This window comes from Chlorocebus sabaeus, chromosome 25 (genome assembly GCF_047675955.1).
Source record: "Chlorocebus sabaeus isolate Y175 chromosome 25, mChlSab1.0.hap1, whole genome shotgun sequence".
Taxonomy (NCBI): domain Eukaryota; kingdom Metazoa; phylum Chordata; class Mammalia; order Primates; family Cercopithecidae; genus Chlorocebus; species Chlorocebus sabaeus.
Window position 1 is genome coordinate 68,960,218 of NC_132928.1, and position 14,972 is coordinate 68,975,189.

Below are 14,972 nucleotides of genomic sequence, written 5' to 3' on the forward strand. Positions count from 1 at the left end.
TTGTTTATACTGCTGTATAATATCCCATTGTGTGACTGTGACTGTATCACATTTATCCATTCTTCTGTTGATGGACATTTGGGTTGATTTCCAGTGTTAGCTGTGAACAAATACTGCTGGTAGACCTGTTCAAGTCTCTCCTGGTAGATATGTGCACAAGTACAAAGTTCTCTGAATAGACACAGGAACAGAATCTCATATCAAGTATGAGAATATTCATCTTCACTAGATAATGACAAACTGCTTTCCAAAGTGGTTGTAGGAACTTATACTCTCATCAGGAGTATAAAGGTTCTCCATAATCTCCCTTCTGACCAATATTACCATTATCAGATTTTGTGACATTTGCTCATCTAGTGGCTGAAAAAAATCTCATGAGGCCTTAATTTATGAAGTATCTCTTCATGTTTATCATTCATGTTTTCCCTGTGGTAAAATTACCTGTTCATGTCTTTTGCACACTTTTCTATTGGTTGTCTCTTATTTTTAAATTTGTAGTGATACTTCAAAAATCTGGACACTAATTCTTGGTCAGTTATTAAGTTTGCAAGTACCTTTACTCAATTTGGGCTTATTTTTCTTTCCTTATGGTGTCATTTGTTGAACAGAAGTTCTTAGGTTCAATGTAGTCCAATTTATCAATCTTTTTGTTTCAAATCTATGCTTTGTGCTTCTTAATAAATCCTTGTCTACCCCAAAGTCATAAACATCTTTGTTTATATTTCCTCCTAAAGTTTAAAATATTTTGCCATTCGTACTTCAGATTTTCATCCATTTGGAATTAGATTACTATGCCATCACAAATATCAATTTTATTTTATCCATAAAATAACCTAATTGGCCCACTCCCACATCTTGACCAGTCCCATTCTGATCTGTAACACACCTTTACCATTTATCTAAGGTATCTATTCTCTTCCTTTAGTCCATTGTCTATCCCTGCACCAATACCATTCTGCTCATTATTATATTAAGTTTTGCCACCTGGTAGGATGAGAACCTTCCCCTTCAAGCCTGAGCATCCTCTTCTTTGGGAGTATCTTAATTATTCTTGGTCCTTTGTTCTTCCATAGAATTTACAGAATTTGCTCAACAAGTGCCTCAAAAAAACTTGGGATTTTGAATGGCATTTTATTAAATCTATAATTAATTTGCAGAGAAATGGCCTTCTAATGTTACTGAACTTCCAATCCATAAACACAGTATTTCTCACCATTTATTTGTTTGCTTAGTAACTTTCAATTAAGTTTTGTGATCTCCATACAGGTTTTATACAGATTTTGTTAGATTTTTTCTAAGAATTTGTTACTATTAGAAATGATATTTTTGTTATTCATACATAGAAATGTAACTGATTCTTTTATATTGATTATAAACAATGACCTTGCTAAATCTCATCATTTCCTATAATTTGTAGATCTTCTAGGTTTCCTTTGTAGAAAATTATGTGATCTGCAAACAATGACAGCTTTCTATTTTCCTTTCTAATCCATATCACTGATTTCTTTTTCTTCTCTCTGTACACTGTCTAGGACTTATAGTTCACTATTACAGAGAAGCACTGATTCTAGGCTTTTTGGCTTGACTCCCAATGCTAATGTTAATGTATCTACCATTTCATTAGTTAAAATGATGTTTGCTATAGGTGTTTTTTGTTTTGTTTTGTTTTTAGAGATGGGGTCTCTGCTGTGTTGCTGCAGTGCGATGGATGGCTATTCACAGGCACAAGGATAGCATGCTTGATTGAACTCCTGGGCTCAGGCAATTCTCCTACCTCACCCTCCCAGGTAGCAGGGGGTAGCGTGCCACCATGCCCAGCTTATAACTCAGTTTTGAGAAAGGAAAAAAAAATGATCTTCATTTAAAACACTTACTTTATGTGGGGTTGCAACCCTGGCTGCTCTTCATAGTCTTCTATGAGGAAAGGCAGATTTTTAGCCCAGTGGTCCTTAAAGCTTCCAGGCAGATCCACATCAACGTTATATTCCGTAAGGGGGGTATCAAGGTGCGCATGAAGATATCGAGAATACTCTGCAGAAAGGAAATGAGATCTGACACACCCAAATACTGCTAAAGAAACTTTCTTATGTCTAACTGCTATACAAATACTTTGTAACAAGCTGTTCTTCAATTATAAGAATTCTAAAAAGAGTTTCTAAATTTTAGTAAGTCACTATTAGTATATGATAGAGGTAACCTGCCACTGACTTGAGATAACAAGGTCAAATATAAGTCAGTCAGTCTGGTTCTACTTTGGCTAATTTTTTTTTTTTTTTTTTGAGACGGAGTCTCACTCTGTCGCCCAGGCTGGAGGGCAGTGGCAAGATCTTGGCTCACTGCAAGCTCTGTCTCCCAGGTTCGTGCCATTCTCCTGCTTCAACCTCCAGAGTAGCTAGGACTACAGGTGCCCACCACCATATCCAACTTACTTTTTGTATTTTTAGTAGAGACGGGGTTTCACTGTGTTAGCCAGGATGGTCTCCATCTCCTGATCTCGTGATCCCCCACCTTGGCCTCCCAAAGTGCTGGGATTACAAGCGTGAGCCACCGCGCCTGGCCTACTTTGGCTAAATTTTAATCACCTTTCCAGGAAAACCACTAAAAATCTCATTGTTCTCAATTCCAGAGTTTGAGAATCCAAGTTCTGTGTCGGACAGAGCCTGGTACTCTGTCAACTGGTATATAGATTAATTGGATATATGATTTCACCAACCGACTAATGGACTGCTGCTTATCTCTATGAAAGCACTGTAGGAAAAAACCCAAAGTACAGAGTGCCTGCCCCTTCTGCCTATAATTCACAAGTGCAAGCTCTACTAAACCAGGAAAAAAGGGAATTGTAATTCAGGGTAAAGAAAGATGTTGCCTAATAGGTAGCCCCAAGGCACCTGGCTATTGGATACTTAATGAGGCTAGGGTGATTGAAACTGAGTTTTAAATTTTATTTAATTTGAATTAATTTAAACCTACAAACTGATACTTGATTCAATCATTAGAAAACTTCAGTATGTTTGAAATGACTTGCACATATGAACCTACTTTTTCAACTATAAATATTATAAATTCTAAATTCAGATCAAGTATTTCCAATGAAAATTTAACATCCAAATTGAGATGTACTATAGCATAAAATATACACCAGATTTCAAAGACTTAGTACAAAAAATAATGTGAAGTATCTAATGAATAGCAGTTCCATATTAATTATGTTATATGTTGAACTGATATTTTGGATATACTGAATTTAAAATTATACGTTATTAAAATTAATTCCACTTCTTTGATTTTCACTTTTTTAATGTGGCTACTACAAATTTAAAATTACACACACAGCGTTATACTTTTTTTTCTTTTGGACAGTCATGGTATAAAGGGCTCACAATAACAAAAGAAAATGTAGGCTTTAATAAAAAAAACTGTCTTCAGAGACAGAAGATAAAAGGTGAGTAAAACTACAACTAATAAAAGGGTAACTGCAAGATTTGCTTTCTTCCTCACCTCGTATTTCTCCAAAATATATGAGAATTTTGATATGAAGGAATGAGAAGTCAAATATACCAAGTTCACATTTAACAGTAAGAACTGGCTGGGCATGGTGGCTCACGCCTGTAATCCCAGCACTTTGGGAGGCCGAGGCAGGTGGATCACGAGGTCAAGAGATCAAGACCATCCTGGCCAATATGGTGAAACCCTGTCTCTATGAAAAATACAAAAATTAGCTGGGCATAGTGGCGCATCCCTGTAGTCTCAGCTACTTAGGAGGCTAAGGCAAGAGAATGGGATGAACCGGGAGGCGGAGCTTGCTGTGAGCTGAGATTGCACCACTGTACTCCAGCCTGGTGACAGAGCAAGACTCCGTCTCAAAACAAAACAAAACAAAAAACAGTAAGAACCTCACAGAATGTCAGTTTCCTGCCCTTCCTGTATTCTTGGATAACATGTGATGAGACATAAATACTCCAGATGCTTGTCACATTTAGTTCAAAATATGGCTTTTCAACTTAAGTAAAAAATGTTTTAACTTTAGAAAGTAAAAATTTTAAAAGTGGTAGAAAACGCATTCGACTGATCTTTCGAAGATATAAACATCTAGTCTCAACACTAACACTGACAAGGCGTGGCTGTGGACAAGTCACCTAACCTCTTTCAGACTCCACTGTTTCATATGGAACATAAAAGGGTCAAGCTGTAGAAATATGATTTCTACAGCTTTGAGCATGAAAATCCAACAATTCTGTGATTTTCTGACTTACCTCTGAGATACTTCACTTTAAGATACTCAGGGCTAGCCTTCTGGCCTGGGAGAGGATCATTCAGCATAACTTTTGTTTGTGCTTTTATCCCTTCATAAAACTGTCCCATGGCAACGTGGCTGAGCCCTTTCATATACTGACACACTTCATTATACGGCTCTAGCTGCAGACACCGCTGAGGACAAAATGCTGCATTAGTATCAATACAGTTTAAGAAAACTTTGAAATGCCTTATTCTTTACTCCGGAATTAGTTTTCCCTCCAGGTTAAACCAGACCTGTAAACTAGTCTATAAGACAAGGGCAATGATTTCTTCTCTTTCTTTTTGTTGGAGTAGAAACACTATTCTCAGTCCCCCTTCTCTATTCATTTCACTAAACTTCACTGAAGAATCATCCAAGAATTCCAATTACTGTGTACTTATTTACGGATGCTCACCTTGAAGTTCTTAAGGGCTTCCTGTAAGCTGCCATGGTGGTAGAGCATCATTCCCCGGAGCTGGAGGGTTTGCACATGATTTTGGTTGAGCAACAGTGCCTTTTGAAAGCTCTCAGTGGCTGCTTCAAAGTTGCCCAGTTCTCTAGGTATTTAATAATAGTTATGAATACAGTATAGACATTACAGGAAACATATAGAATAAGCTATCCTCAGAATTATGGGCCAATATGTAAACAAGATACTTTGATGCGGGTGTTCCCTTTGTTACTTTTTTATAGCCTCTGACACATTACATTCTACTTACTTCTAAATCTTACCAGCTTATAGGATAACCACAGAGCTCTTGAAATTCTGTGGGGAAAATTCATCTGCTGATTTCCAAAGGCAGATGCTTATCCAAACCCCTCTCCTTGATTATTCACAATGAGTCCCAAACCCTAAAGAACTGTGTGTAAATTTTAATGTATGGATAAAAACATACTTTTCCCATTTGGAAAAAAGTATACCAATTATAATCATAAACAGTTCATCATTCTCAATCAAATTCATAGCCTTAAAAATGCATTTTTTTTTTTGGTCACCAAAGTTGCTTTGCTTAAAATCTAGTAAATCATTATATAATTTAGAATTCTGAAAAAAGAAGTGTATTTTAGAATTGTAACCATTCCAGGATGGAAATGGTTGTTATGGATCAATCTGCTTTTTATTTGCTTTTTAAATAGGTTTAGAAACTGGGTCTCACTGCATTGCACAGGCTGAAATCAGCCTCCTGGGCTCAGGTGATGCTCTCACCTCACCTCCTGAAAAGCTGGGACCACAGGCACATGCCACAGAGCCTGGCTGTTCATTCTTTTATACATTACAAAGAATAGAAGTAACTTCAAAATGTTCTATACATCAATTCTCTATATATAATGGACATTTTTTAAAAATACAATTCCTGCTTACATTCATACAGCACTTTACAAGGTGCTTTCAAATCTGTTTTCAATTTCTATTCAAAAATTCTGTGAGACAGGAAGCATAAATATCATCCCTTAAACCCCAAACAAATCCAGACACACTTTTTCCAAGTTAGTATAAGAGTTCCGCAAACTATCAGATAAATAAGCTCTTGAATAAAATCCTTCCAGAATAAGGTACCTAATAAAGGGACTTTCTGTCGCTATCTTTCTTTTCTAGCTTTTGTAGCACCTTTACAAGTGAGAAGCCAGAAGCTCAGAGAAGCACTCATACTTGCAGAACGACCAAGGCAGAACTAAGTCATGAGCTCCTTCACTCATGTCATCCTACTTCCTTTTCATAACACAATATACTTTTTTTTTTTCCTGTTTTGAGACGGAGTCTCACTCTGTCGCCCAAGCTGGAGTGCAGTGGCATGATCTCGGCTTACTGCAACCTCTGACTCCCGGGTTCAAGCGATTCTCCAGCCTCAGCCTCCCATGTAGCTGGGATTACAGGCACCCACCATCATGCCCGTCTAATTTTGTATTTTTAGTAGACATGGGGTTTCACCATGTTAGCCAGGCTGGTCTCGAACTGCTGACCTCAAGTGATATGCCTGCCTCAGCCTCCCAAAGTGCTGGGATTACAGGTGTGAGCCATCTCTCCTGGCTTACTTTTTTTTTTTTTTTTTTAAAGCCAAAAGTCACAATAGCTCTATTCATCAGGGCAATGCATGCGGTCAGGAAGCCAAGTTCTAGTTACAACTTTTCATTCTCAATAGATGTACATTATAATCACAACTTTTCCATCCCTTCATTCTAGGACTTTTCAAAGAGATCATAGGAAATTTACCTTAGTTATTGTCTAAGAAAGTAGCAACAGCGTCTATACCTCAACAGCTTATAATGCCACTATTCAAAACAACAACCCTTGAAGGACGAATGTTTTCTAGACCAATACACACACTGAAGTTAAGAGAGAATACTGTGCATCATGACATCCTCTGATACAATTTTTTTCTGCATTCCAGAGAAAATATCAACAAATCTATACATACTTGTGCAATTCAAAATACCCATCTCCTTTGGTTAAGAAATACCATTTCTTTTAAAATATTATGTGAAGCTATCTTGTCTCCCCACTCTTCAGCCTCCCTCCTACCCCAACTGTTATTATTTTACTCACCTATACGCCTGCCCTAGACTTTTATATGCATCAATAAAATCAACTTTCTGCTTCAAAGCTTCTTTGAAGGATTCAATAGCTTCCTGTAAAAAGTGTACAGAAAATTATTTCATTTGCATAACTGTTAAAATTGAGTTTCACTTAAATCATAAAAGGATTTAAATATATATCCTACATAGTCTGACAGATTTTCTTTTAAATAGGAGGACTTTAAAAAAAGACAGGCAGAAAATGCAATAAACTATAAGTCAGAAGGATTTAATTTCAGTAAACAAATGCATTACTATGAAAAATACGAGCCTTAAATTTCTCCCCTTTACAATGGGAAATCAGCTTTCCATTTTACCTACTTTATTACTAGCTACTTCATTAAAACTTTGAATACTAATCATTTCACCTTCATATTATTAATATCATATCCTTAATTAATAAAGGCCCTAGGACCAAAAGCAAGCCTAACAGCTGTGTGAAATAATTTAAAACGATCATAACTGGCAACATTTAAAATTGAACCGAGAGACAAAAAAGAAAGCCCAATGTGAAACTGTTTATAAAACAAGCAAAAAGGCTCCTAGATTCGCCATCTGAAGGATTCCCATGATCTACAAGGAAAAAGAAAAAGTAAAACAAAACAAAACAAAAACCTTAAGTTGGAGGTGTTTGGGGTGAGCTTCCGTCTGCCTAACACCAAGTCTGTGGCTAAGACAGTGAGAACTGCTAAGCAGGCACTATGCTTTGGGAAGCTGTCCTTGGAAATGCATGGTATACTTGGCTACTGCCTAACTCCCTCTCCATCTATGAAAACTATTAATCAAATGAACCATTCTATTTAAGTAGAAACAACCTAGGCTTAAACCAATGTTAAATGTACTTTTCACTGTGACTCATACACTGCAATAAAAAAATTATGACTATATAGCTTACTAACACTTTTCCTAAGGAAAACACATACTTACTAAAGTTACCTGCTATAAGGCATCATGATCTCTAATAGCTTTAATGCAAAAGACTTGACTTTAGATAATTTTACACATGATTAGATAATTCATAGGAGAAAACTACTGAAGATGTCACATACCTTGCACATGGTAGGCACTCAATAAATATTTAATGATTTGGTAAGGCACACAAAATTGTTTTGCAAAAGCAGTACAATTCTAATTGCTTTCAAAAAGGCATTCATTCCCTGCACCTTGATTTTCTCTGAAAGGGAGACAGCAGGACAAGAGAGGCTGGTGTGCAAACTCTTCAAAGGCAACAATGGGATGACAATCTACTAATTAAGGACTCCTGCTGAATATCTACGGTTGGGTAGAGAGATGGGAATGGATAAACTTTAACATTTAAGAAATGTTAAAGATCACTTTTAGTTAGGCTTCTTGCCACAGTGTAATCTTGATCTTTTAAGAGTTTACCACTATATTCTTAATTCAGTAAACATGTATTGAGCGCCTACTATGTGCCAGAGACAGTGTGAGGTGCAGGGGAGGCAAGGATGAGCCAGTCATTATCTCTGTCCTCTAAGAATGGAGTCTAGTTAGAAAGCCAATTGTGTCACCAGGTTATCGGAATACAAATTAAGAGCTACAATAGAGATATAAGTAAGTCTCTGAGAATGAAGAGAAAGAAACCACTAACTGAGCCTGGGGTAACAGAACAGGCTTCAGGGAGGAAGTGACAATTGAGTTGGGTCTTGGGAGAATGAAAAGGAATTTGGGAAAGAAAAAGGGCATTCTGGAGAGGGGAAATAGTACTGTACAGTGGCACAGATCACTCAGAAATGGTGGAAAATTTAGTGAGGCAGGAGTGCAGGGTGCATGGGTGGGTACAGGGGAGAGGGAAAAGATGGGAGACCAGGCTAATGTAGAAAGCTGGGCCAGGAAAGGAAGGCCTCCTGGGCCAAACTGTGCAGGCAGTGAGGACTAGGGGGCTTCACACAGGTGCATGACCTCAGGAAATGTACTTTGTAGAGAGGATTACTACTAGCAGCAACAAAGACAGACTAGGGAGGGAAGAGAATGGAGACAGGGAGCCAAATGAGGGAGTTGCTGCAGTAGTTGGAGCAAGAGATAATGAAAGCTCAAACTAAGAAACTGTCTCTGAGGAGAGAAAAGAAGGGTCAACCTCAGGAGACACTTTGAAAGGCAAACTACAACAGAGCTTGGTGGCTGCCTGGGTATGGGAGATGAGGGAGAAGAAAGGGTAGGAAGCTTTTAAGCTGAAGAGCTCGGGTGGGTGGCGAGAGCATTAACCAAGTAAGGAAGTACAGGAGAAAGGGCAGCTGCAGGTGGGGATGGGGTGGGGCAGAAGGGAATAACGAGCCCATCGGGGCGTGTTAAGTCTGGAGTGCTTGTGGACAGCTAGGTGGAGACGCCCAGGGGGCTGCCCACTCCACTTACAGCATGCTTGGACGCCACAGTTCTTCAAAGTCTGATTTCTCTTCAGCTTTTAAGAGTCTTTGGTTTCAGGGTTCCTGTCTAATCACTGCACAGCTCTCTACCTCATTCTGCCAAAGAGGGGACATAGTAGAATCAAGATTTTAAGGCGTTGGGAACAAAGAAACTACGTTTGAATGAATCAATCTCTAAGCATATGAACTGGCTCTGAATTAATTTGCTTGGCAAATGCCATCCCACCATTTTCAGTCCCCATCTTTCTTACTAGTTGACAGGCGACCACCACCCTAGGGCTGTTCCTTGTTAACTAAGAGAACACTCTCAGAAAACTCTCAAAGTGAAGGCTGATGGTGCTTGGGACACATGGTTTGTGAAATATCCTTACAACATAGATAAAACAATGGAATTCAATAGAAAAGCTTTTGTTGTTTCCCTAGGAAGATCCAAAATGCCTCATATAACCCCTGAATTGGATAGGCATAAAATTTGTAATATTGCCTAATATACTTCTAATGTATTACATCATATAGTAAATAAGCAATCACCCACTTAATTAATTTTTAAATTGCTGTTGGCTAAGAGAGACCACCTTTAGGATATAAAAATAGCTCAAACTTATTGGTCCATTTAATACTTGTCTCTAAGATTAACAAGAGAAACCAAAAAATCTAAACAAAGTTCATTTATTAATTCAGCCATTTCACTATGAACTCAGTTTTCCAATCTGTGTAACAGGGACACCCTCCACTCCTTCTATACCTCATGAGGATGCCGTTGGGATGAAGGAGACAGTAAGTAACCACTCTAACCTCCTCAGACAACAGATCTATAAAAATGCAAAGCAGGAGTTCCCATCTATTATACTTGCTGATGTTGTGCTTATAAGCATGGTGAAAAGGACAGAGCACCAAATAACTTGGTAGGACTAGTTTGCTGAGGGGCTTCTAATGCTCAAAATGAAAGCACTGTTTCTAGGTTCTTATCACGCAGATCTAAAGTAAATCAAAGTGAATTTCAGTTATTGTGCAATTTGTGGTTAGTTTCTCTTTTCTGAAAAATTCTCATTCTCAAATACCCCAAAGAGCCTGTCCATGTTCCTAAACCTGGCTTTACAGTAACAACATTAAAAGTGAAATTGTTTGCATTTGCTTACTTTTAAAAATATTTTTAACCTCTTAATATGAATAGTTTGGTATTTTTTTGTATTTGTAATCTTTTTCTCCTCCATGAGATATCCAAGGGATATAATTTGAGTAGAGTACTGAGGTTCTGAATTTTTAAAATTTAAGGTGAGTGTCAGAGAAGATGAGAGGAACAGAGGGTAGATACAAAATAAACTGGAGTCTATCTGGCAGCTGCTCAAAGCATGTTTTAAGAAATTGCTCTCAAAGTCTACGGCTGCCAGTCTGAATCCTGAGGGGAGAGAGAGGTCTTTATTAGGAGCATCCTCCACATGCTTCCAAAAGGAATGTGAGATTTATGAAACAGAATCTGCAAAATTCCTTTTGGTTTGGCTTTTAGTGGAATGGGAGTTTTCTTTTAGAATCTGTAAAATTTTAAATTTTCGCAGATAAAATAATCTATAATAATTAATATTCGATTCCTGTTTAAAGCTTACAAAGTACTTTTCACATGGAGTATTTTATTGAATCCTCACGATCACTCCAAGAGGCAGAAAGTAGAATTGTTTCCACTTTATAGACGTGGAAGGAGAAACCGATTACCCATGGAGCCTGGAGCAAGAGCTCAAACCAAGACCTTTCAACACCAACTTCAGTGCTCTGTCCTTGAAATTCATTATTCCACTAATACGTATTGAGCACCTCCTATGTGACAGACATTGTCCTTAACACTGAGGATTTGCAATGTGCAGCCTTTTCACAGGTAAACACTCTCCCCACAACCCAAATATGTGTATGTCAGATCCTCAAACCACTTTCAATAATAAAATGTCTGTTCTTTCTGTCAGAATACACATCCCTGCCACACACTACTGAATTTCTTCACAGCCTTCAAAGTTCTCGTTAAGTACCACCTTCTGGGGCTCCTATCAGAACGAATCGCTTTTCAGTTGTGCAGGCTGACTCTATTTCGTTCTCAGGCCCGTCTGTCTTCCATCAGGTAGCTTGGATGTGTCCTTTGTGAAAGCACCTACTATGTGGCAGGCCTTGAGCGGCACTAAGGAAGCCCAGGTGAGAGAGGAAGCTCCTCATCAGGTTCCAGGCCCCCGGCTTCTGGCACAAGCCTTCTCATGGTGGGTTCCCCGCACAGACTCAGAACATGGAATTGAGTGCCTGGGCAGGAGGAAGGGCCAGGCTAGAGGCCACATTTCTGCCCATACTTTCAGTCAGTTCAGATAGCTTTCCTGTTTCCCTCTACCTCCTCTGCCCAGCAGTCAGGCAGTCCTCAAGTGATACTAATACAGTCAGTCTCAGAAGGGTCTCCCAACCTGTCCCTGTGGTCTCTCAAGGAGCTGGGTCAAGTTTCATGCCCACTGACCTAGACCCAAACAATGTCACCCGGTCAGTCCTTCTGTCCCCCATCTCCTCAGCCACCATGCTGTCAGAATCGACTTTCTAAATTACAGATTTGGTCTCAGTGCTGGAACTTATGCATTTTGGCAATCTAGAATTTATGGCTCCTCTGGCCTGCAAATTTGAGTCAAAATGCTTAGCACAGTACTCCAGGATAAGGACCTGCCCTCCACCAACCTTCCAGCTTCATCTCCCTTAAACCACACCCAACTACTTCCCATTCTGTGAACTGCCCATATTTCCATCTCCCCAAGTCTTCACCCACGCTTTCCTCCCTGCCTGATGGGCTTTTCTTCTCCCACTTCCACCCCCTAATCCTACTCAGTCTTCCAGCTCCAGGACAAAGTCCACCTATTCTTTGGAACTTTCTCCAACTCTGCAGTTCCAGTGAATCTTTCTTATCTACATTTTCAAAGCACTGTGTTTATATTATGTTCTTGAGTATGTTTACCATATGATAAATTATATGTAGAAAAAGCTTTGCAAACTGTATCCTCTATAAAGGTAAAGTATCATTTCTCCCACTTATTAACCTTTGATCCTTTCTCTTTCTGTATCTCCCTCCAGGAACCCAGCAAAGAGTAGAAGCTCAATAAATAATAAATATGCTGATTCAGACTACCTTCTACATCAGATCAGCCATCAAGCAAAAGAAATTCCTCCCACCCACAAAAGAGAAGCAGAGTCATCATATGGTACACATATGCACAACACTTTCACCTTCAGAAGTCCTCTGTGAAAGAAAGTTAAACCTTTGTATAGCATAGCTATAGGCTGGTTTTTGTTCAGTTCTAAGGACTGCTGAAAGTCTTCATGGGCTGTTGCATAGTCCTACAAAAAGGAGAGTGGGGGGAAAAATAAAATAGTATTTATTAGATATGTGAACATTTCCTAATTTTTGACTGGTAGAGAAAAAATATCTCAATTCATCCTCTGCCCTTTTTGGCTTCAAAGGAAACATTTCATGATACTATAAATTGGTTAAATGCTTATACTACTCATTCAAATAGTTGGGAGCTTTTTAAGAAAAGCGATTGTGAGAAAAACTCACAAAGGTTTAATTAAGCACTCTGTCTTAACTACAAAAAAATTTATCTCAAATAGTATTATAGTAATAATCTGTTAGAGAAATTTCTGGCACTAGCATTTTATCATACTGGATAGTTCCAAAATAATTGTGCCACAGATTAACATTAAAATGTGTTATGCTGAGACTCTTTTAATATATTTTCTTTATCACAGAAAATTGTTATTTAAAGTACTATAAGCCACAGAAATAATTGGGGCAATCATAAATGTCACTCTGATGATAAAAGACAACTTGTTAGGCTTGGGTCACTTACATAGAGAAGCTATAGTCTGGAAAGCCATGCTAGTTCAGGGTATGTTTCTTGGGTTGTGAAACCCAAAGAAATTCAAATTGTACCTCTAAGTTTAATAATCACATTGACAACATGCACACCTGCTTCTCTATGATGACATTTGCAAGAAAGATTGACATACAATCCACAAACTAAATTTATCTTTCTCTCTCTTTTTTTAATGCCAGTCCAGAATTAGTTATTGCTGACAGCTCAAACAAGAAAATGTTTTTAGTATTTAATGTTCTCCACTGGGTTTAATTTCAGCTACAGAAAATGCTTTTATAATTCTTTATTTTTATTTTTATTTATTTTTTTTGAGACAGAGTCTCGCTCCGTCACCCAGGCTAGAGTGCAGTGGCAGGATCTTTGCTCACTACAAGGTCCGCCTCCTGGGTTCACACCATTCTTCTGCCTCAGACTCCCGAGTAGCTGGGATTACAGATGCCCACCACCTCGCCCGGCTAATTTTTTTGTATTTTTAGTAGAGACTGGGTTTCACTGTGTTAGCCAGGATGGTCTCGATCTCCTGACCTCGCAATCCTCCTGCCTCAGCCTCCCAAAGTGCTGGGATTACAGGTGTGAGCCACCGCGCCCGGCCTATAACTCTTATGACACAGATATATTACTAAATCGCCAAAGCCCAACTCTATCAAAGAGTCACTTTCTGAGGTCAAGGGAAAAATGAAATTTTCATCATCATAAAAAGAAATACTTCAAGACAAAAACAAGTCACCTCTGATATGAAGTACAAGGTTCCCCGATGTCTGTACAGCCGTGCTGAAGGCTGCAGTTGGATAGCTTTAGTGAGGTCATTCACTGCTTCATTAATTCGTCCCAGAGGGGACAGAATCTAGAAATCCCAAACATGTAATCAGGAAAAATACCAATGACCAACCCTAAAATCCCAATGTTTTTGACTCTTCAATTCCACTTCACCCTACTCCACTCACAAAATTACTCTCAGCAGGCTGCAATCCTTGACCCCATATACTATGTGGTGGTGTTCAAAGTCAACCAGCTGAGGTGCCACTAATCTTTGTCCAGTCAAGCAGGAGGCTGATGAACTATGACTGCAGCAACTGCCTTGTCACTATTTCACATTCTGGGTTGTACCAGATGTTACTTTTCTTACAATGTGATTTTTTTTTCTTGACTTTATCTTTTAAATCAAAATTTGGCATATATACACAAAGATGTCAAAATTAACCTGAAAGATAACTTTGAACCATTAAAATAGACAAATTATTGGACACAGATTAGAGTCCTCCATGGACTTTAGCTCTGTCCTCTATGGTAAGAAGAGCTGAATGACAACTTCTAAGATTCCAGATGCTCTTTAAGCCCTTTTGTGTAACAACTTTTAACTCATGAGTCATGATCTGCAGAGTAGGAGGAAAAATATCTGCAAGCCTGTTTGGAAAAGCTCTTTTGAGCCAGCAATCAGTTGTATTCAGGCAACATGAAAATACAGAAGACAGTTCAGAATGCAAAAGTAAACCAAAAAGACATAAGAAAATCCAAAGTGGGTATCAGTGTTCATGCAATCAAGCCCAAGCACTTTATCCTGAATAAATGTCCTTAAATTAGGGTTTATTTTGTTGTTGTTTTAGAGACAGGGTCTCACTCTGTCACCCAAGCTGGAATGTAGTGGAACAATCACAGCTCACTGTAACCTCGGACTCCTGGGCTCATGCAATCCTCCTACCTCAGCCTCTTGAGTAGTTTAGGCTATAGGGTCGTGCCATCATGCCCTGCTAATTTATTTGTTAAAACTTGTTTGCAGAGGTAGGGGTCTCACTACATTGACCAGGCTCGTCTTAAACTCTTGGCCTTGAGCAATCCTCCTGTGTTGGCCTC

At 38.7% G+C, this 14,972-nt stretch overlaps 1 protein-coding gene across 6 annotated transcripts in view; it reads right to left on the bottom strand.

The window, feature by feature from the left end:
• Nucleotides 1-14,972, bottom strand: part of TTC13 (tetratricopeptide repeat domain 13) — a 75,925-nt gene that overhangs the window by 21,838 nt on the left and 39,115 nt on the right. For 4 of the 6 annotated variants that reach the window (XM_007989774.3, XM_007989772.3, XM_007989773.3 and 1 more), the window contains 6 exons: nucleotides 13,849-13,965; nucleotides 12,472-12,582; nucleotides 6,822-6,904; nucleotides 4,692-4,833; nucleotides 4,254-4,428; nucleotides 1,875-2,031 (listed from right to left, as the gene is read on the bottom strand). In XM_007989774.3, the coding sequence (XP_007987965.1) occupies nucleotides 1,875-2,031; nucleotides 4,254-4,428; nucleotides 4,692-4,833; nucleotides 6,822-6,904; nucleotides 12,472-12,582; nucleotides 13,849-13,965 (785 nt within the window). The remainder of the gene's footprint in view (nucleotides 1-1,874; nucleotides 2,032-4,253; nucleotides 4,429-4,691; nucleotides 4,834-6,821; nucleotides 6,905-12,471; nucleotides 12,583-13,848; nucleotides 13,966-14,972) is intronic. The other 2 variants (XM_037986026.2, XM_007989776.3) reach the window with 1 other exon arrangement.